The following is a 23,797-nucleotide window of genomic DNA, read 5'->3' as shown; positions in this document are numbered from 1 at the left end:
ACCTCAGGAAGAAGCCTAGTCTTCCTGTGTGACTGGCCTCACATCATGCCATTTTGGGCATGAAAAGATGATATGACCTCCTTTTCTCATATCCATATAGCATTGCTTGGCTATCTGTGACAATATTATCAAATTACCAGAGCGATGATTTTCCAATGATATGAGGCTTCAGCACCTAACACAAACCTACAAAGAAGCTTGAAAATACTCAGTTTTGAAAATGACCACACAGAAAAGCCTCAAAAGTTGTGTTTTTATTGACATTATGGTTCATTAAATCATTAAGCCTTCTTTGCTGGCTCAATTAAAATGTAAGCAATGTAGACTCCTCAAAATAAACTTCATATATGATGATGAAGGAGATGTGTGTATAGGATATACATGATAGAATGAAAAATATTTACATTTAATCATTCTTGATATAGAAAAATACTGCACTTTCAAGAGCAAGGCAAAGTGAACACACAGGAATAACATAAAACCTGAATTCTATTCTTCTTTCTATTGCCAAAGCCTTCGCCCATCAAGTGGCATTATTTTTTTATAGGCCATACTAGTAAGATGAAAGAAGTGTTAAACATAGTACTTGTAATTTAACAATTCTGGAGTGTTAACTCTGAATAGTTCAGCCGTGCATTTTAAGGTGCGTTGATGGAAGACTACTTTCTTTTGTTCTCCAAAGGGCAGAACTAAGTCACAAATTCATGATCTTTAAAAAAAACAAACAAACATGAAAGATTAGGCCTAAACAAACAGCCAACGTCTCTAAGTACATCTGTTTACCTGTTTCCTGGACTGATAACAATATAGAAGGTAGAATGACAAGTGAAAGACCATTATGGGTGAAAATTCACAAGATTCCTGGGACAGTTAGAGTTCTTGGTTCTTATCCTGGCAAGGTAGCATCTCAGTGAAGTAGACTTTTGGATTCACTCTCTGATTGAAGGAAAAATAAAATTTGGAAGCCAGGGTTATTACAAGTTATAAAATATTATGTAATAATGATAATAAAAATGTATATAATTTAAATTATGTGAATAACAATTCATATAATTTAAGAGACTATACCATTAGCTATGTTTTATGAGTGAAAAAAACTAATTTATCTGGACTTAAAGTCCCACAGCTAGTTTTTGACAGAAAAGACTAGAATTTTAGTTTCCTGAGTCCGCCTCCAATTTTCTTCCATGGTATAAATTGCCTATCTTGAACAGTAAGGGGCATGTTCACCTAGGGTTCCAAGCCCCTAAATAGCTGGATGATTTTTTTTCTTTTGTGATGCTATGTTTCTGGTCTGGGCGCAATTTCCAGAATTCCCTGCAGAGTGGATTCATTCCATGATTCATGTAGGCTGTATTAAACCGTGCTTGGTAAATAAACAAGCGTTGGTCCTTATCTTTGACCTTGCCCGTCCATTCCCAATGAAATGTTAATTGACGGTGCTTGAGTCAATTATTTTCTTTATACTGTCTCTGCAGTTTCAATTCCAGAAAAGAATCAGGAAGGGGGAGTAAAGAAAATGTATCCTGAGTCTTTCCCCTATTTTCGATTTTTCTTGTTGCCATTTTTATATTTAGAGGTTATTTTTCACTGAAACAAGTACCATTTTCCAAGTAATTGGGTTCCCTAGCCCAACTCACATAGGATTGTATAAGACACAGAACTACTACCTGGATTATGACTCATTGAGACACTTTAAAGCGAGTAAAATTGTCAAATCTTATAGCATGTTCTTAAATGCTATTGATTTTTTGACAGCCTTGCAAATTAAAACTGTCAGCTTTTAACCAAGAATAAAATGAGCTCATCAACTGAGGCTGTTTTTAAATACACTTTTCTTTTCTCATTTTGGTTTGTATTAAACTCATCGTTCTTTAACAGGAATTTAAACAGTTTTTGGCCTAGATTCCAGCAGCCCTAATCTCACAGATTTCAAAGTAGCTACTTTCTCACGAGTGTTTGTCTACAATCCTTAGTCATGCTCATAATGGTTGCTAGTTTTCCTCGCCAAAATTGAGTCGTTTGAAAAATATAAAATACATTGTGTTTTAGTGTATTATAGAACCCGGTGGCATATTTTTCTCAAATCTGAAATAAAGGTGAGAAAACGTTTTGGAACAAAGAAAACAGAAGGTCTTACGTGGTATGGTTTGGAGCGTCTCCTCCACAATCAGTTCCAGGCTTCAGTTTACATGTTCGGGCTTCGCAGCAGAGACTGGTACATTCCTTCAAAGCACACACACAATGGAAAAAGATGGTTCAACATTGTCTTCCCATAGACTAGGTGATAGAATTCTGGCACAAGATGGCAATGAAAGTTTACTTTTTAGGCTAAATTACTCTGATAGGCAAATTCCAGTGAAAATGACCAAGGACATTGAAAAATAGAAAACAAAATATCAGCAATGAAGACTACTTCTCAAAAGGTGGGAAATAGAATTATTCAAGAATTTTGCAAAAATAAATTTTGTCTAGATGTATGATGTGTAAGTCCAAACTAAAAAAAATTGAACATACAGCAGAAAGAAAAATATGAAAATAATTTAGAAAGCCTTGCAAAAGTGCAGGAACTCCATGAAGAACTTTATATATAAGTTTCCTCAGAAACTTTAAAGGCAAATTGTCTTTTAAGACAATACTTAATATTGTAAAAATATCAGTGCCCTTCAAAGTTAAATATAAATTTAATGCATTTCCATCAAATCTCAATGGTATTTAAGCGCAGATTTGCAACAAAAACAGTAACGACGAAACAATGAAGAGACTTGACATTAAAATGCATTGTCAAGTTACAATCTTTAAAATAGTGTGATGCCTGGGAGAAATATCTAGACAGAAAACTTATTTTTAAAATCTAAAAAATAAAACCCTAATTATATACCTAGGAATAATAAGCTGGGATATCAGATCTATGAGAAATTGGATTACTCAATAAACAATACTGTATGAAGTATATATACTACTTTCTGGATAAGAAAACAGTTATTTAGAAATTCAGTTGTTCCTAAGCCTGAACTCTCTGGTTTTATTCAATTACATAAGAAAAATGTCAACAAGATATGAAAATAATACGGGAGTTGACTGACATAATTCAGGAATTTTAGATGTTACGTATTGTGTATACAATGGTCCTCTCTTGGCCTCTTCCTTCATCCTTTACCCCTTTCTTCTCTGTAAATACATACCATTTACTTGCTGAAACCAGAAGTACCTAGGGTTTTGAGTATCTTCAATTGTCTTCCACCCAAGAAACTATAGATGAATGTAAGCAAGTAAGAACGAGATAAACGTAACTCTAATTTATTATAAAATGTCAAATCTTCTGTAAAATTCCATGCCTCTTTATAATTAACAGAACGTTTACAATATTCTTCACAAATGACTAAGTTAGGCTATGTAGTCTTCTGATGTAATCTAACTGGCTAAAATTTCTGAATACATAAACTGAAGCATAGAGAGTTTAGACGCCATGCTCATTGTCACAGAGCCATCTTAAGTAATGGATACTTCTTGGGCTGCATTCTGCTTCACCAATGGAGCAACAGAATATCTTTTAGAAGGCAATGGGATTGCTAGTAATCAGCATTCTTTAGAGTACACAAATGCCTTTAAGGAGTCTGATTTATAGAAATTAGCAGAATCATAGTGCTTATTCTGGATGTTCTATGTTAATAGCCTATTTTCTACAGATTTTATGATTATTTTTTCTTTTCCTTTTTCTTCTCTGTTTACAACCTGGTTTACACACTGGCTTGATGAGAAAAGACCAACTTTCCCTCTGCGTAGAACTTACTTCTAGATCTCTAATTGTTACTGTTCAACAGATGATCAACTGTGACATTATGTCATCTAGGGATTTCTGACTAATACACGTTTTGGAAAGATTGTAAGTGACATATTATAGTTAACAGTTTACTTTTTTACATTTAACTTCATATAATTATGTCAAAATCATGTCCTGGTTTTTGAAATGCCTTTCAAAGGATTACTAAATTCAGTAGCGAAAACACAAGTGCAAATCTACTTTTGAACTATGATGCCAAGTTTGTCTTTAGAAAGAATTTCCAAAAGAATATTGGGAAACAAAAAGAAAACTGCATAATTCTTCTGCCCCAGTAACTCTAATAAATAATACCTTAGGAGAGCCACAATCACAGTCTTCTCCCACTTCTAGAAGGTGGTTCCCACACACTGGTGTTGTCATTATATTTGTAGGAATAGGTGCTTGCAGCAGGCACTTTGGTTTCTGAGATAAAAGGTATCTTTCAAAATGTGCGCGGCAAGATGTACTGAAATCCTTTGGGAATTTTGAACTGTAATCAGAAGAAAACTCAAATAATATGATACACAGTGTGGTGCCTTCTGCGTGAAACACAGAATAAAGATAAAGAAACGCGGGACTCTGACTTATCTAACTATATTACCGAGCTCAATGGAAATTCCAAATGTGGCAACCATTTAGGACTGCCCTGTATTAAATGTGGTGGGTGGCAGAGCATGCATACTATGGTATTTGGACATTTTTTTTTTCCTAGAGCCTAAGTCATAGAGCTGGAAGGATTTCAATTTCCATGTGACCATTTAGTGTTGTTCTAAAGGACAGCAGTGACAGCCATCACCATTTGTAATTATCCACTCATTTTGCATTGAGAATTGAGGGGCAAGAGATAATGATAATGAACCAGTGAAGGGAAGTAGTTGCAGGCTTCTGGGCTGTATGGAAATATTTCTCTTCTTCTTTGTGAGCGTTTCAAGAACAAAGTATGTTTTATTTATTTTTCTATCGCAAAGTCTTTGCAAAGTGCCTGGCATTCACAGGTAATTCATAAATATGCAAAAATAGATTGATTGGTTGATTGATGATGGGAATAAAAGAAGATCCTGTCATCATCATAATGAGATTAATACTTTTAGAAACTATGGGTTCATTTTAAGTTGGGATTATTTTAAGTTAAAATTATAAGGTCATCATGCTTGCAAGCTCTATTTTGGCATATTTGGAAATCTTAAAGAATGAGCCCTGGTAGTTTTTAAAATTTGTGCATCAAGAGACTGGAGGTTGAATTAATGGGATACACAATCTTTGGGAAAAAACATGCCTATTCAACATCTGTAGACTGCTTCCAAATTCTTTAAGATTTGGAAAACATCTCTCTTCTAGGATGGCAAGGTCTCACCTCAGATACTGATTCATCACACAACTGCCAGAGGGACACTTGGTGTTGAATGGAACATCAGGCATACCAAGGACATGGCCCAGCTCATGTGACATCACTCCTACAAGAGCCACATTATTCTTTTTTTTAGCCTGGAAAAAAAAAGTAGACACATTTCTTTATTCTTTTTTTATTCAATTGTTGCCAGTGTGCAGTACTTTAAAGATAGCTTAAGAGATGAAAACTAGTGAATCGTTAGCTCCTTTCCCTGTCACTGTGTATTGCAAAATGTTGAAAGAGCATTTGAAGTGGTTGGGTCCTATGAATACAGTACATTTTATTCAATAAATATTTGTTGAACTAATGGATACCAGTAAATCATGATTAAATTAATTACATTCTTCATAGGATGTACTCATAGGCACCATATCAGAGGTCTCCAAAACCTATTGCTATGATACCTATGACACTCGAGTGCTTGGCCACATAACACCTGCATGCACCTTTCTTCCTTGTCTGGCCTCTCTGGCCACAGATACTGGGGATGACTAGTATTAGCCCAGGCAACAGAGGTTACTGGATCCCATTTCTGTTCCAATATTCCTGCTCTGATTTTCTAACATGAACTAAAGAATGACATGGCACATTCCAGCAAGGCTGATGTAAGGAGATGTTCTGTTTCATAATCCAAGGGATCTTCAGTGCAATGACCTACCAGTAGTTTCATTTCTATCTTGATTCATTGATTCAGCAAATGTTCATTTTGCTCATTCTATATAAGGTGTTATGCTGGCCTTCATAGAGGATACAGAACCACAGGGAGCCTTACTATAAATTTACAAACCTCAATAACAGCAACCGAAGACGGGGAACACAAGGAATTTGAAGCTGCCAGTCCCACACGTCGATTGTCGAAGCTAATCCCACTGTATGAAAGTTACAGACACTATTGTCACAATCTGAGCCTTTGTAACCATTAGCTTTTGTAAATTACGTTAACGAATTGCCTCACTGCCCTAGCCTTTTTCTATTCACTAGGGCCCCCAAAATTTCTAGTATTCCTTCGGGTTATAATGACCACAGATGGTTATCTTACACCCAAGAGCTCATTCTGTCATCTGATTATTGATCCAATAATCTAACAGGTGAATTGCCAGTGGTAAAATGTCAAGCACTCTGACAATTGATTAGGGAAATATTACAGAGTGGAAATCCCTGCTAAGGAACCTTGGGGATAGCTATCCATTCTGCCTACATTCACCTGGCCAGCATGTGCTCACCTGAGAAGCTGAGCATGGTCGTGGATCTTTTTTCCCAGGTTGGAACTATGCCATCTCAGGAAGTTGTTAAACGTGGTGCTTGCGCTGGGCACCACCTTTATCTTATCCCCATCAGACCAGATTTCCATACCTACCAAGGCCACTTGAACATCTATGGTGTTATAAATCTGTGGAAAGAGCATTTATCTTCATAAAAATGTTCAGGATTCCTTTCGTGTTTGAGAGCTTTTGTTGACCACAAGTGATAGATAAAGTGATGGACTACAAGTAATGAATTTCCATTTTGAAAGTAAAAATTTTAAAAGTTGTCTTTGTTGCCACGCATGTGATTTCACCTTGATGTTGATGCTTGTTCTGCTAAAATTTCCCTGAACTGTTTAACTTAAGGCATTTGTGATCTTTTTAACTTCTTGTTGGTGAAATCATAGGGAAGTTCCAGGCTTCTATGCAGAAACATGATGTTTACATGACTAATGTCTTACCACATTGAGTAGGTTCATCACATCAAACACAAAGCTTCTTATCAGAGTTAGATTCTCATTATAGTTCTTATACTGTAAAATACAAAACACAAAGTATAGTGAAATAGCAGATTACACTGAGAAAGCTGATGGCATACAAGATTTCACATTTTAAGAAAAATTATGCATTTCACTACAATTAACATCTATTCATTCCATAATTAAATAATGTAAGACTGCCTTGTGGCAAATTCTATTTCAAATGTTAAGAGTTTTTTGATAAAAGTTAGACATTCATGTAAAATTTTAATGTTCATTTTAAAGCTGAATACATCAAATTAACAATTTTAAGGTTTTTAAACGGAATCATGTGATTAACATTTGATTACAAAACAATATTTGCTAGATAGAAATGTAGATTCTAGTATTTTCCTCTGTATCTATCAGTATAGTTCCTAAGTTATATAGAGTTTTGTGTTGATTTTATATTGACATAATATTTATATTAAATATATTTAATTTTATATTAAGATATAAAGTATTGCAATATTTTAATAATGCATTCCTTTTATTTTTCTTTTCTGGTTAGTTTCCTGTAGCTATCTGGTATTAAGTATATTGCCAATATCTAAGCATTTTGGTGGCAGATGGATATTAAAGGGGATGAGGAGATAATAACTATTGCTGGCAAGGCATGTAAACAGCCAAGACACCCAGGTGGACAAACGCCCCATGATTAGCTAAAATAGCTTATTGCTTGCTTTTGCTTGATAAGTAAACTTAAAGGGTGACTGAACTGGCCGAGAGGCCCGTGTGTTTCATACTCACAAAGGCATTATCCAGCACCAAATAGAGATCAATGTATTTCTGTGCCCGAAGGAAGTCTTCTTTCTTTATAAAGAATAAAAGAACATGGTTAATCATTATCTTTATCCTAAAAGATTCCAAAGCTTAAAAGGAGACTTTTTTTTCCTAAAATAGAATATAAATAGAAAAATAAGTAAATAAATTATAGGCTCGACACATACATATACTACTCATTTCTAAGAATAGTAGTCTATCGCCTATCTTTGCTGAGACAATTGAAGTAAAGGATGAGGTAAGGGAATTGTATTCACCTCTGGGCTTTTGAGTGATCTAGAGATTCGAATTGGGCCTTGTTTCCCGTCAGTGCTCCTCACACCACATGTGTGGTTAACTGGGTCTTGTTCCTCCTGGTTAGATGTAAAGACGGCATGTTCTTTCTCATCTGTGCTTTTCAGAGGTTTTATCAGGTATCTTCGATGATGATGTGTGAAGTATCCTCTGGGAGATATAGAGACTTATATTTCAGGATTCCTGACACACAGAGTCATATTTGCTTCCAAGAATGGATTGATGTCTGCCCCTCCATCCCAATTTCACACATAGCCTTGTCATTCATAGACCTTTCAGCTAACTTTTGGTAATGTAAGTTAGAATCACTATTTGTCAATATACAATGAAGCCTAACTTATTTACCAAGAGAATTCTGAACAAGAATTATAAAGATGAAGCAACCCCAAAGAATTTGGAATTTGCACCATGGTAAATATTTTTCCATAGTTTATTGATTCATTTAACAAATATTTCATGGCAGATCCTAGGACTATAATGGAAAATGGAGTAAGGGGATGTTTAGATAGCAAGAACCCCAGAGGGGAACATGAATGATCAGCAGGCCAACCAGAGTAACACGTTGGGATTAGAAGTAGCTTAAAGAATCCCTCTTTCTATAATCACAATAGTATGATAATTAGTTCATAAATAGAAGGTGAATCCATATAATAAAATATTACAATCCAACTTAACTGTTCAAAATTATATCCCTGAAGGTATTTTATGATATGTGAAAAGCTTGTCATTTGTGTTATCAGCCATATTGGAAGAACAATGTGTGTTTTTTTTTATTTCAACGCTGTGAAAGATACCTTTGTCTATATGTAATAAGGGTGCAAACATGACAAAATGTTAATAACTCAGAGGTGATCACTCAGAGGTCAACTTTTGTCGTAGTTGTTATCTTCTTTTTCCATTTTTTTGTTTTGAGACGGAGTCTCGCTCTGTTGCCCAAGCTAGAGTGCAGTGGAGTTATCTTGGCTCACTGCAAGCTCTGCCTCCCGGGTTCATGCCATTATCCTGCCTCAGCCTCCCAAGTAGCTGGTACTACAGGCGCCGGCCACCACACCTGGCTATTTTTTTTTGTATTTTTAGTAGAGACGGGGTTTCACCATGTTAGCCAGGATGGTCTCAATCTTCTGACCTCGTGATCCACCCACCTCGGCCTCCCAAAGTGCTGGGATTACAGGCATAAGCCACTGTGCCTGGTCTGTTATTTTCTTATTTGTGCTTTTTCTTACTTTCCAAACTTTGTCTCATTGGCAAGAATTATCTATGTAAACAGAAACACACATAATTCTAAAATTAAGTTCAACTGTGACAATTGCAGGGAAGAATGTTTTAGAAAAGAGGAAGTAACTGTTTCAGAGAGTAGGGTGGATAAACACAGAAGTGGATCCAGATATCATCAAGGTCCAGAGTGTAGCATTCTTGTTTTACATTGCTAGGCCTGACTTCTAGAGCAGCAGATTATGAAATGATTGTCAGGGTAATACTTTGTTCTTCACTTTAACCACATATATTCAGCATTTCAGCAATGAAAAATTTACCAAAATAGTAAGAAGACAATATCTAGTAGCACTTAATTCTGTATAACAAAAAGCTTCTTGATCTTGAGTAATTTTGGTGGTAGTTCTTACCTCAACCCGTCGCAAGTACTAATGCTGGCAACAGAATTCTTTTCATTTAGGATGTTTCCTTTATAGTAACAGTGTTCCTGGAGTGGAAAAAAGAAATTATGCTTCAGAAATGTGCATGTGTGTGTATGTGTGTGTGTGCGTAATGTGTAAACCATGAGAATACATGTATCACAGTTGTGAGCAACGCTACCATCTTGAGTATGTAAAAATCCTTCAAGTAGTGACTGTGTGGCCAGACCAATACTCAGAAACACAACAGCAAGAACCTCAGAGGTTTTCAGAATTGCTTCACTGGAAACTCTCTATATTTGGTGGCTGAGCTGTTTTTCTGACATTAATTTACACTAAGGAGGAGTCCAGGGAAGTTAAACCTAGGTGGGCCAATAGTGAGAGCGGATGTTCTCTCTGAGAAGTAGCCAGTCCTCTTGGGATGTACAGTACTCCCAGTGGGTCCTCAGGTTTGGGGGTCAGTGCTCAAGAATTTGGCTTCCCTGTGCTGAGTGCCAAAGGCACTGTGCATTACAAATAAGTAAAATGAGACAACTATTTTTCCAGACTGGGGAATCCCTGATATTTCACACTATCACTCCTGAGCTCCTCAGACTAACTGATTTGATCACTGTTTTAATTGGTCTATCAGTGAAATCCGTTTATCAGCCTCAAAGACACAAAATTATTTGTCTACAATTAGAGATTGAGAGATGATTGTTGGCCCACACCAGCAAAGTTAAGGGGCCACTTACTTGGAGTGATCTAAAACAGGTAGTGAAAAAACTCCAGTGCAAAATAAATTGACCTGCCTCAGGGTCTGAAATTCCATCTGTGGTCTTTTCTCCCTTTTTGGAAGAGACATTGTCAACATAAACATTTTCTCATAGAAGACCTGAGAAGGTTCTGCATTAATGTATCATCAGCTATTAACAATTGAGCATAAATTAATTTATCAGACACTATCCGCTGAAGATAGTGTTAGCAAAAATTCAGATGTTCATGAAATAAGTTTTAATGAGCATGGGGAACAAAGAACCATTTTGTGGCAGAAGTCTTTTTTTTATATAGAGAGAAATGCATATTTAGGGTACCTTGTAGGATGGCTCTGAGAAGCTGTCTTAGCTTGGGAACATGAACACCTCTTGACTGAGATTTATTGTATTCTCTTCCTGATATTCTATGCCATGATTCTTAATGTCTGACATTTGGCCCTGGCATTATCTACGGGGTGATGATTTAATCAGATATAAAAAATTAATTAAATAATTGATATTTCATTGCTCACCTCAGGATAAATGCATGTATCTCCAGAAAATAGTAAATATTGACATGAGGTTTTAAGTACCTATAGAGAAGAATTTTTCTAGCCTATGGATAAAATGGTCTGGGGACAAGGGGACTTTTGGTTGCTTCCAAAAATGTGACACTTGGAAGCCTTCTGCTGCTCCTATGTTTTGAAAGCTGAATGTGATTTTCCAAACTGTTGTCTCATTGATCACAGATAAGCACCTTGCTTTCAAGTCCTTTGATTATTTTTTGAAGTTGTTTTTGGACCTATGAATTTTATAAAATTATTGAGCCCTTTGGAGATCTTAGTTAACATTAGCACAAACTAATAACATCTAAAACTCAAAAGAGACCCACAAAGTATTCGGACCCTACCATGTTCTCAGGTTTCATGGTAATTTCCTCTCCTCTGGGTGAGTACAATGTTTCAGTGTAGTCTGGCCCCAGGAGATGCCTGTAGAGAGCAGAGAGCTGCATGAACCATTCAGGACGGTAAGAAAGGCAGAACTTCCTGAACTTCAGCACTAAAAGAGTGATAGTGTCTACAATGATAAGTAGCTAAGGTTCTGACCTACTAATCTTCTTCCAACATAGGAGCTCTGCTACTGAAGCAAATCAGAGAGTTAGTTCTTCCTATTAAATCTGAGGGAGGAAGTCCCCTCATCTTCTTCCCATCTGCAGATCCCTATCTTCAAATTAGTCATTTTGAGATTTCTTGTACCAAGGACACAACCTCCACAGAAACTTTGAAGGGTGCTGGGTCACAAATATGCTTATAGGCCCATTGTATTCAGGGAGAAGTTTACTAACTGCTATAGAACTAGAAGGAACCCCATTCCCTGGAATCTATCTCTAGGCCATGCATTTTGAATCAGCCTTGGACACATATTCTCATAAAAGAATGGAAAGCTGCATCAAAGTCTTGAGTTTATCTGAGTTGAAAAAGAAGTTCAGTAAGTTCCCAGAAGGTCAAGGAAGAAAGTCATTTATATATGCCATTCCTTTTGTTTTACACTTTATATATAATTTCCTAGGAAATCAGCCTTTTTAGCACAAACTAATATCATCTAAAGCTCAAAATGCCTCATGTCTTCTATGTCAAACCACACTAAATGGAGCCTCAAAAAGATCGCTCCCCAATTTCATAACCTAATCCAGTGATTAGACTTTTAGGAGGTACAACTTACTTGGTTTTTTGTAGGGACAGAATGATTTCTTCCCCATTTAAGATCATCTGATATCGAACTTCAGGTTCATACCTTTCCTGGAAACATTTAATTACATCAAACAATTTATATTTCTGAGCATAACTAAAATAATTGTAATGATATATATAGTAAGTATTAGAAGAACAATTACAAATGCATATAGGATAAAAGCAGTTCTCTTGTGTTTTTAAAATATGCAAGACAAAATAAATTATGCACTAACATGGACTTCCAAAAAGTACAATTATGTGATAATAACACTTATAGATTAAACTAGCTTTAATACGTGAGATAGGGACTTCTCATTTGCCCTAATGTACAGTATACTGTCTCAGGATCAGCCAGGGAATGAAAACAAGGTGTATATTTTTCTTACTTTAAAACCAAACTAAATACATTAAATACTAAGAAACAAAAACAAAACAAAAACAAACAAACAAAAAAACCTCTCAACCCACTAAGAATTAGGTAGCAATTACAAAATGAGGGAAATACTTGCAACAATGTAATAGTCAAAGAATTGGTATCTTTAATCAATATTAAAATATTGTGTTAACTACTGATAAAAAATTTCATTTTTCACTATTGACAAAATGGCTGAGGAAAAAGACAATTCACTGGAGAAAAGGGGTGGTGAGCCTGGCCAGGAACAATATCTCTGTTAAAGATGGCTGACCTTCCCAGGCTTCTCTCCTCACTCTCAAACTTAAGAGAAATGTCCAAGCAGCTTTATCCTTTCTTGTCAAGTGAGGCTGTTGACTCTCTGCTGCTTAACCATAGCGGCATTCTGAGAAATTGTGAGCTGTCTCCTGAACAAAGGGGAGTTGTATACATGGGCTTCAATATGAAACTATAAGATGGTAACTGTAACATCACTTCTGTTAGTGAAAAGGCTTTTTAGATGATTGTAACATCTACCACAGTCATTCATCTTGCTTACCTCTTTGCCATGCTTTTCTGTCTGGTTGTTCTCCATCTCTCTTTTGTGTAAAATGTGAAGTTTTTTAGGACAAACTATTTCATGGAGCGTTAATTCAGGTGTTTGCTTTATGGCTATTGCTAGAGAAAGAGAAATAATATTCACATAAAAGATTTAAACGTTTTGCTTTTAGTCCTGTTGTGTTTTGTTTTAATTTCTTGGGTTGCTGAAAGAGCAGTGAAGACTACATTCCTATGTAGAGAGCAAACATTGTGAATAACAAGTTAATTCTCGTTCTTCAGCTTTGACAAGGATTTTTTTTTTTTTTTGCTCTCCCTCCCCCTATTCTGAAAAGACATGAAGATTACAAAACAATTCTTCAGATGATCTCTCAGTGTATGCAAACTCTGGACCATCATGCCCGGAAAGGACAGGATATGGATTAAGAGCAGGGGTTGTGTGAGCCTAGAATTCTGCCTGTAGTAATCCATTTCCTTCTTGCTTTAGAGTCTTCTTAAAAATTGTGAATTTTTCTCTCAATGCCCTCCAAGACTTTTTCTTTTTTTCTTTTTTATACCCTTTTCCCTCTGAAGCACAACCCCTGATTATACACTCTAAAAATTAAGTTTTTCATTTGTATATAACACTTTACTTTTAGGAAAGACTCTACTAGCAGTAATTTTATTCCTCAGTGTGACAATAAGCCATGATGCTTTTTCTCTCAGCAAAATTTTCCCCCAAGACTTTAGATTTCAAAGAAATAAATTTTTGTTGGCCTCTCTTTGAAAGTTTTAAAGCCTCAGAGAGGAAGTAGGAAGATTGTTTATGGACACAATGTTCTTCTTGATGTACTTGAAATTACATTACATAGACAGATTTTCATTGTTTACAAATAGTAGAAAAGAAATTATCTCGGAGCCAAAAGATGTGGTCTTATACCCTAGCTAAATAACCTCGTAGAAGTCACTTCAGCTTTGTACCAGTTTCTTATCTAAGATATAGGTTAGTCTAAAACTTGAATAAGATAGCATATATAAAATTATTTAGTACTCTATTAGGAAGATGACAGCATACTTTTTCTATTTTTTCTGTTAATTATTCAATCATTCATACAAGATCAGTCTTATTTCTGAATGCTCGCATTTTCATACTTAAGTATCGGTGCTTAGAGACAGTTTTCCACTCAGTATGACAGAGTGATCTTAGGGAAAACAGGAGATTTTTGCCTGGCTGATACGGAAAATGAAAGGAAATCACAAAGGAAGAATTCCCTCCTAGTCAGCTCCCAAAGTTCTGCTGTAATGCTGTCCTGAGAAGGATTCATCATATACTAAAACAGGAAATCTAGAAATGTATGAGTAAATGATCTTTTGTTAAAAGAGAATATGAGTCCATTAGTGGAAAAAGCCATGCACTTGGAATGAGAATGAATTTTAATAATGTCTAGTCCCAACACTAGCACTAATCATGCAATTTTGGAAGAGCCCTCAAAATATCTGTTTTCCTACCTCACTTCTTGTTCTATCTACCTTGTTTGGCTTTGGGGAAACTTTATAAGAGTAGATTACAATGTGATTTAGCCAAAAACCTTTCCAAGATATATAAAGTAAAAGACAAATTAAAAACATAAAACCAATCCAATAGTGTTGTTTTTGTTATTGTTGTTGTTTTGTTTTGTTTTGTTTTGTTTTGAGATTGAGACAGAGTCTCGCTCTGTCACCCAGGCTGGAGTACAGTGGCTGGATCTTGACTCACTGCAACCTCTGCCTCCCAGGTTCAAGCGATTCTCCTGCCTCAGCCTCCTGAGTAGCTGGGATTACAGCCGCATACCACCACACCTGGCTAATTTTTGTATTTTTAGTAGAGACAGGATTTCACCATGTTGGTCAGGCTGGTGTCGAACTCTTGACCTTGTGATCCACTACATCGGCCTCCTAAAGTGTCTTTTTAATGACTATCAAAACGATAGTCAAACAAGGTTGAGTGAAATTTCAACCTCTTAATACTCAAAAACATTTTAAAAATGGACACATTGGGTCAATATTACACTCTTATTTTAACGATGATGTCTCAAATCACTACATTTGATTTTTTACATAGGAGAAAAAATAATATAAAAGTATTACATTCTTTTCTAGACAGCAACTTACCTTCTCTGATATTTCTTTTATGTGAAAACTCAAATATTCATGTGACAAATATTTATTGAATGCTGACTTTAGGTCAGGCACAGTTTGAGGCTGTCAGGTTAAATAAAATAATAGAATAGACATTGATCCATGCCCTTATAAAATTCACATTCTATTGGGAAATGGTGTTATATTACATATACATATGCAGCATACATTATGAAAAATTATTTACAGGTTGGAAGATGATAAGTGCTATGGTGATGAAATATATCAGAGTAAAGGAGACTGTGAATGCTGGATCAGAGGTGAGTGTTGCAATTTTCAATAAGGAAGTAATGATAGTCACATCAAGATGATCACTTTTAAGCCAAGACTTCAGGAAGATGCGGGACTGAACCATATTGTTCTTTGGGAACAAAGAGTTCTGGATAGAGGAAACAGCTAGTAATAAGGTTTTAATGTGAGATCCTGGATAGAGAGTGCATTTAAGAAACCACAGGGATCTAGCTGGAATGGAATGAGAAGAGTGAATAATAGAATATGCAAGTAGGTTGGTTATGGAAATGAATAGATTCTGCAAGACCTGATAGAAAATTTGGCTTTTACTCTATGTGAAATGGGGGCCACTGGAGAGTTTGGAGTAGAGAAGTAACATAATCTGACTTTTGTTTAATAAGATTGCCCTGTCTGATCTGTCAAGAATATCCTGCAGAGAGGCAAGTGTAGAATCAGAGAGATCATTTAAGAGGATATTGCAGTAATCTAAGAGAGAGGTGGTGGTGACTTAGATGAAAGTGGTATCAGTGGAAGCAGTGAGATGTGGTCATATATTGAAGGTGAAATCAATAGAATTGGTGAAGGATTGGATATAGAATATGACAGAAAAAGAGTAATCAAGGATGACTCGATATTTTTGTCTTGAGCAAACAGAATTGCCATTGACAGACTCTGGCAAAGATGAAGGAAGAACATGTATGTGGGAAAGGTTCTGGGTATGTTCTTTTGACATGTCTACTAGGCATCTGTAGAGGCCAAAGCAACTCCATCTTGGATGCTAATCTGGCAAGTTGGCTTCTGATTAATCCCTGTTCTGGGAGCCCTCTAAGATTTCCAGTGTATCCATTGTTCCTTGTGTAAGAGCAGGTACTTATCATAAATCTTGCCCTTAGGTCAAACAACTGTGATGCTATCATACCTCAATTGTCCCATACATCCTTTCTGAACCACCCCTCCCCTACAGTATAAAGGCCCTGGATCTGGAGAGTAATGGAATAGGGATCCACCATCTGTCTTGTCTCATCACCACTCAGGACACAGACATGGCTTCTCTTTGTAAGTCCTTATTAAAACTTGTTTTCTAAGAAACTGGATCTTTTAGCCTCTTTCTTTGGCCTCTCAGCTTCCTTGGGCTTTGGGGCAGGTTTGCATAGACCTGCCCACCAGGAAACAGCATCTAAGTGGATTTGTTGGAAATAAAGTGTACATTTTAGTGTGGAAGCAAAAAGTTGGGAGTTGTCCTCTTGTGGATGGTACTTAAAGCTAAAGATTAGGTAAATCACCAAATGACTGAATGCTGCTACAAAAGAAAAGAGAATCAAGCACTGAGCCTAGGCTTTTCCAACATTAGGAAATTGAGGAGAAGAGGAGGAACCAGTAAAGGAGGCCAGTGTGAGGTAGGAGTTCACCAAATTAAATGGTCTGTTTCGTGCCATGGAAAAGGAAAGAGAGAGGAAGGCAGAGAAAGAAAGAGAGGAAAAACATGAGAATGTGATGCCCCCAAAATGACCACTGGATTTAACATCCTTGAAGCTGTAAGAGCAGTCTTGGTGGAGTGTTGGAGATGAAAACTCTGTAGAAGTAGGATAGAAGAGAATGGGATGAGACTAACTAGAGAAAAAGTGTATAGACCGTGCCTTTGAAGATTTTTTATGCCAAAGGGAATGTTGCGGATTGGTCAGAGTGGTGGGAAAAACTACAGGGAAAGGATGCAAACCTTCTTAAAGTTCAGAAGATTTTGCAGAGCCCCGGGGAAGAATAACTGAAGGCAGCTATTCTACAACCCTGAGGCAGAGGGCAAGGAGTAGGTACAAGGGAGTGTAGGGGAATTTATCTTAAACAGGCTCATCTACTTATGTTGACCTGGAACTGACCTTTGATCATCCACACACCTGAGGTTCTCTGAAAGGGGAACAATAAATGTTAATTACCTACAGTTTGTTTTTGCTCCAGGTTTTCAGCATTGTGCTTGCACTGAATAAAAGCAAGCAGCTCCAGCTTCTGAGGGCTGTTCTTCGGCGACCAGAGCCAGGCAGTCACCTAGCTGCTCTTACAGTGCGTACCTGTGTCTGAGTAGTCATTTCATCCATCTGCCAGCATCTGCAGGACAGACCCGGCAGGTGGGGCCCCGTGTGAGGAATGCTGCAACGGACTGTGACGAAACCGTCGAGAATGAAAGTGAAGCGACTGCGCAGTAAGTAATTGGTGTCTGCTGGGGATTTCCAAGTTTGAGGGGATTTTCAAGCTAGGGTTTCATCATGGGACAACAGTTATCAGCTCAACAGCAACAGTATATAAAAGTATTGAAACAGCTGCTTAAAGCTAGCAGAGCCTGTGTCTCAGATGGCGCAATTAAGGGACCTAATGCAAACTGTTGTTTTCTATAACCCATGGTTCCCAGAAGGCGGCTTGCCAACCCTAGAGCTCAGGGAACAAGTGGGGAGAAATCTTAACATCATGCACAAGGGCAATGGGTCCCACTAACATCTTTAACGTTATGGGCCTTAGTCAGGGCTGCTTTGTCCCCACTCTACAAAGAAGAGCCTAAAAAAGGAAGGGAGGAAGAACCATCATCTGCCTTACCGCCTCCTCCTCCTCCCTCAGCCTCGCCGTTACCGGGTAAAGGTGCCACAGAGGAGACAAATATTTCCCCTGAGCCCTCTCCCCCAATATATTGGAAAAAATACAAGGGATACACTACCGTTATGGGACCCTGTCTTAGGCAAGTGGAATTAGAAGGGAGCTCTTGACCTGCCCAGTGATGCAAGATCAACAAGGCAATCAGGTACATGAACTCATTGCTTTCAACATTTCTAAAGAAATAAGAAAAAGCATTAGAGAAAACAGAGCCACTAGCCCATTTATGAAAGGATTAATTGAGGCCATAGCAGACAACTTCCATATGACCCCATGGGCCTGGTCAGTGCTAGCTAAAACAACTTTAGAGACCAGTCAATACCCACTCTGGTGGACAGAATATGATGAGTTGTGGGAACAACAAGCCAACCAGAATCAATTAGCCTGGCAAAACATAACAGCTGCTCTCTGGCCACTAGGGCCAGGCAGCTCTAGCTAGCTGCTCTTACACTGCATACCTGTGTCTGAGTATTCACTTCATCAGTCAGCCAGGGTCTGCGGGACAGACCCGGCAGGAGAGAGAAAATTTAATTAATTGGCAGAAGAGAAAGAAAAAGAATATTCATTTTAAGTTGGGAGAATTTTTATATGCTGATGGGAATGATTCCATAGAGAATATGGAATAGATACAGTAGGAAGGAGGGAAAATGTTAGGTCAGTGTCCTTGTATGAGAAGGGATAAGATCTAGAAGACAAATGGAGGTGTTAAGCCAGCACAGATAGGTCAGAGAGAGGAGAAGACGGTAAGGCTGATCTTGTAGGGGCAAGGAGCAGTAGATTGGTGAATATGGTGGAACACCAAGTAAAACCTTCTTGCAATCCCTCCCGTTTCCCCCAGAAACTTCTGGCATGGTTTTATACACATAAAGCAAAACAAATGTAATGCTGAAGTTCATTTTGCTTAGCAGTTCAATGAGCACAAGTTTGTTTGAAAATGATTGTTTCATGCACTATTAACAATGATGGTAAGATTTTATGGAAGTTCCAGAAAGTTGTGAGCTTGAAAGAAGAATAATTTACCAGATAAGATTGTGTATGGGTAAACATAAGAACATTACCAGGTATAAAATTATCTAGTTAACTGCAACCTAATGAATATCTTCTAAAATAATAGCTTTTATTGTTAACTATTGGGTTATCTAAAGTGATAGGGAGGAATCTTTAAAAATTTAGGGCTGCTTGGGCACTGTGGGCATCGTAGACTACCATCAAATTCAGAAGTATTTCAGTGACTTTTTCAGCAGAATATTAAGAGAACAATAGTAATAGAAATAAGTTTCACTTTTCTAGAAATGTATCAATGAGTATTTTGAGACCTCTGAGGAATGGGGGAAAAAAGATGTGTAGATTTTTTTTTATTTCAATCAAGTTCTATTTCATTATATGTTGCGTGACTTCTCTTTAGGTACAATTAATTCTCATCAGACAGCACAGGCACAGTTGTTCAGTTGGTCAACTAATGTTTTCTTTTGTTTAATAATGCAATTATAATGTATTATATCTGATTTTGGTTTAATAATGCAATTATAATGATTTAGCCCTCATTCTATTTTAAACTTTTCCCTGTCATTCATCCTAGCAGAGCTATGATTAGGAAGTTGTCTTAAATACATGGATTTGATTTTTGGCCAGGAAGTTAGTTCCGTGTTGTCATTGGGATGGTGTGTTTTAGAAAAGAAAATAATAGATCTAGTAGGGTTATTAAATAAGAAATACAATTCCAGAGACATCCTTACTAAATCATTATGCAAATCACAAAGTGTTGACTATAAGCCTGTCTTTATGTTTATGTGGATTGAATAATTGAATTTGAAAAGACTTCAGTAAGCTGTGTGTATATATTGCATAATTATTAGTATAATAATTACTCCATTTTGTCCTTCTTTTGGGTATAGTATTGGTGATGGACAATGAGGAAATGTAAAAGAATATGAAGGCTAGAGCCAGCTGTACGTGTGCAGCTTTTTCACAGCAACCTTTAGGCAAGTGATAATTTTGTGGGGAGCTTGGATAACTCCTCAGCTATGTACTTTACCTGTTTCAATATAGGGTTTAGCACAAATGTGTTTATGCATGGAAATATGTAGGTTTACAGCTTGGCTTTTAACATGCTGATTATGTGATCACTAGTAAAATAACCAGTGACTTGAAAATTATTTGTAGGGTGTGCATAGTGTGTCATCAAAATGGTTCATCTATCAATAATATCAATAATCAATCTCAAAGACAAAAAGGGTTCGTTTTCCAGAACTAGTCATTTTGACCCTGTCATTCTGCTTTTAAGAATTTTTCTCAAGGAAATATCCCAAAGTGCGGATTTTTTAAATAGCCCTGATTCATGAAGATGTTAATAAAACTTTATTTACTAAAGAAAAGACATAATGAATGGAACAATAGCTTTTTGTTCCTCTATTTTGGAAAATATTGTGCAAACACAAAATTTGTTAAAATATATAACAACTGGAGAAAATAGGACAAATTTTAGAATCCATGTTTCATATAGTGGTTTAAAATATCTTCACTCAAAAAGATACACATACATATGTATACATAGTTTGCTTTTGCAGAGAGAGAGGTAGAAAATATACCAAAATGCAAATGGTAGTGATCTTTCGACCATAAAGACATAAGCCATTTTTTTCAAAAGGCACTTTAGACATTGATCAGATAATTTGACTTTTATGTAAAATGCTGGTGTGATGGTACTTACCTTCAGTTTGAACAATGAGCCAAAGTACAGGCAGCAGGACACAAGACATGGTGGCTACTGCAGGTAGCTGGGAGATCCCACGCAGCATGAAGTTGTGGTCTCCCCAGTGTCCGGTTTTATCTTCTCCAATTTCTCTTTAGAAGTTGAACAAGAAAAAACCCCCACTTTTCGTGTGAGATTGGGGAATGTTTCTTAAGAGTGTTGGGAAATTGTCGAAAAATTGCAGTGTCAACATCATGAGAATATTCCTCATCTTTGAGAGATATTTATGGCTGTGGTTATAGCTTGTTAAGGACTTAACATCTGGACACTGTTTGCCTCTGGTGTTCCTATAGCAGTGGGAATGTGTGAACTGAGACTGAGGTGCTAGCATGCTTATCTACATACTCACCAAACTGGACCATCACGACTGCTGTTCAGTATCCTTATAGAAATAAATCCACATATTTAGAACATACATCAGTGTTCTGTACATATTTTGAGAAACTGTCACAGTGAACACAGAATCTAAAAAGCACTAGCAAAGTCCTACAAACCAAGATATTGCAAATCTCTCTAACGTTCAGTCTCCTAATGAGTTAACAGGGGATGCTGATAATATTAACTACCTCAAGATTCTTACAAAATTCATATGCATTTGCAAACACACATATATGCACATGCATGTAAAATTGTAAAGAAATGTGCATGTATAAGAAATGTACAAGAAATTTAAATAACCTTGACCATGCTGGCCTTAACCAAACTATACAACATATGAAGTATATTTGAGGTGTACTTTTTGAGTTCCACCTTATAAATTAACAACGTTTCTCTGACAAATATGGTAGGTTTTCATGATCATAACATCACAAGTTTATTATGGGGAAAAAAGTTGACTGCCAATGATCCGACATCAAGAAATAACTTCTGTTAACATTTTTACAATTTTCATCTTTTTATGCAGAAAAGGGAAGCTAACCCTATTGGGCAAAGGGTTTAAGAAACTTATTTTTTTTTTCATGGCACTATAACATAAGCATTCTCATGACATCGAATATTAAGACATAATTTTAATGACTTTAGAATATCATATTTTGTATATATGTATGTGTTGAGTGTCCATGTAATGTGTGGTTGTGTATTTCTTTAATTGAATTTCTGGTGACTTCAAGATAAATGTCTAGAAGTGCTATTATTTAGCTAAAAAGGGTAAATCAACTTGAGATTATTGATAAACATTGACTCAGTGCTTTTCAGGAAGTTAGGGCCAAATTAAATTATTATGTATAGTTTTCCCAATCTAAAAACCTATACCTTCTAACTGCTGAACTTACTTTTCACTGATACATCTGGGAGTTTCCTAACATCTAACTGTAGGTTTAAAAATCCCCTCTCTATGTCGATTCTTCATCTTGTTGCCTTTCTACCTTCCTTTAAAATAGTGGCAATTTCTCTATAATTTTGCATTTCTCTTTCTGGTCCAGAAGATAGGCATTCTTCTTATATCCTTTATGACCTGCCATTAATATTTTAACAAAATATAATTCTAATTAAGTTTCTATCATCAAATAATAAAAGAACCCTGGAATGGTGAACTCTTATCAGTGCCCTATCCTTTGCCACCTTACGTGTTGTTGTCAAGTATTTTAGTTTATCATGATTTTGACCCCCATGTTACTCATTATTTTTGTGTGTTTTCTACAGATGTTTGAAATTATTCATGTGTACCAACTTCTTTGCTCGCAGGTCCTTTTAGCATCAGTTATTGGTTTTTTTTAATTCTTCATTAAACATATTCTTTTTTATTATTTACATACGTTTTTGGGGAACAGGTGGTATTTGGTTACATGACTGAGTTCTTTCGTGGTGATTTGTGAGATTTTGGTGCACCCGTCACCTGAGCAGTATACACTGAACCCAATTTGTAGCCTTTTATTCCTCACCCACTTCCCATCCTTTCCCCCCTGAGTCCCCAAAGTCCATTGTATCATTCTTATGCCTTCGCATCCTCATAGCTTAGCTCCCACTTATGAGTGAGAACTTACAATGTTTGGTTTTTCATTTCTGAGTTACCTCACTTAGAGTAAGTCTCCAATCCTATCCAGGTTGTTGCAAACGCCATTGATTCATTCTTTTTTATGAATGAGTAGTATTCTATCATACATATATGGTGTATATATGGTATACATACATGCACACATATATATACACATACATATATATACACACACACACCAACACACATATATGGTGTATGTGTATATATATGTGTGCATGTATGTATACCATATATATATATCACAGTTTCTTTATCCACTCATTGAATGATGGGCATTTAGGCTAGTTCCACATTTTTGCAATTGCAAATTATGCTGCTATAAACATGCAATATGCAATGAAATACCACATTACTCCCACAAGAATAGCCATTAACAAAAAATCAAAAAATCATAGATGGTGTTAGCATGGATGCAGTGAAAGGGAACACTTCTACACTGCTGGTTGGAATGCAAACTAGTACAGCCACTATGGAAAACAGTGTGGAGATTCCATAAAGAACTAAAAGTCGAACTACCATTTGATCCAGCAGTCTCACTCCTGGGTGAAATTTTGCTGTCTTTCGGTGACCATTGTTGCTGTGGACAATTTTGTTTTCTGGCTATTTAATGGAATTATACAACTAGTATTGCCAGGGCAGTTGAATATTGAAATCATATTAAAGTTGTGTTTCTAATAAATTGCTCCTACATTTCTAAGGATTCTAAGATGATTCTGATATTATCCTTGCTATTCAGATACTCCCTCAATAAAGTCTAATAATGGAGACACAGCCACAAACGGATAGTCTGTACAAATATGAAGTATTATGATTGATGTTTGTGTATTGCATTGAGATAGATTTTAGAAGGGGCATATCACTTGATAGGTGGAGATAATCAGATAATAGCTGGAAAAGGAATAGTGGAGCTGGTACTATGAAC

The 23,797-nt window shown here is 36.5% G+C and overlaps 1 protein-coding gene across 9 annotated transcripts in view; it reads right to left on the bottom strand.

Annotated features, from left to right (window-relative positions):
* The window catches only part of ADAMDEC1 (ADAM like decysin 1), a 43,455-nt gene extending 22,533 nt beyond the window's left edge, over positions 1 to 20,922 (bottom strand). Inside the window, exons 1-15 of one of the 9 annotated variants that reach the window (XR_009211633.1) lie at positions 17,551 to 17,636; positions 13,101 to 13,219; positions 12,140 to 12,216; positions 11,328 to 11,406; positions 9,675 to 9,751; positions 8,016 to 8,202; positions 7,726 to 7,788; positions 6,919 to 6,990; positions 6,437 to 6,603; positions 6,001 to 6,082; positions 5,178 to 5,308; positions 4,136 to 4,313; positions 2,141 to 2,226; positions 784 to 936; positions 237 to 709 (exon numbers count right to left, since the gene is read on the bottom strand). Coding sequence is in view for 2 of the 9 variants with exons in the window: in XM_032143821.2 (XP_031999712.2) it covers positions 2,137 to 2,226; positions 4,136 to 4,313; positions 5,178 to 5,308; positions 6,001 to 6,082; positions 6,437 to 6,603; positions 6,919 to 6,990; positions 7,726 to 7,788; positions 8,016 to 8,202; positions 9,675 to 9,751; positions 11,328 to 11,406; positions 12,140 to 12,216; positions 13,101 to 13,219; positions 20,835 to 20,922 (1,410 nt within the window). In the remaining 7 variants the exon portion in view is untranslated. Of the gene's footprint in view, positions 1 to 236; positions 710 to 736; positions 937 to 2,136; positions 2,227 to 4,135; positions 4,314 to 5,177; positions 5,309 to 6,000; positions 6,083 to 6,436; positions 6,604 to 6,918; positions 6,991 to 7,725; positions 7,789 to 8,015; positions 8,203 to 9,674; positions 9,752 to 11,327; positions 11,407 to 12,139; positions 12,217 to 12,836; positions 12,970 to 13,100; positions 13,220 to 15,229; positions 15,290 to 17,418; positions 17,637 to 20,834 lie in introns of those variants that run through there. The other 8 variants (XR_009211630.1, XR_009211632.1, XR_009211634.1 and 5 more) reach the window with 8 other exon arrangements.
* Between the last annotated feature and the right edge of the window lie 2,875 nt (positions 20,923 to 23,797).

Source organism: Hylobates moloch, unplaced genomic scaffold (assembly GCF_009828535.3).
Source record: "Hylobates moloch isolate HMO894 unplaced genomic scaffold, HMol_V3 SCAFFOLD_22, whole genome shotgun sequence".
Taxonomy (NCBI): domain Eukaryota; kingdom Metazoa; phylum Chordata; class Mammalia; order Primates; family Hylobatidae; genus Hylobates; species Hylobates moloch.
Note: the sequence above shows the minus strand (reverse complement) of the source record. Positions and strands in the feature narration are given on the sequence as shown.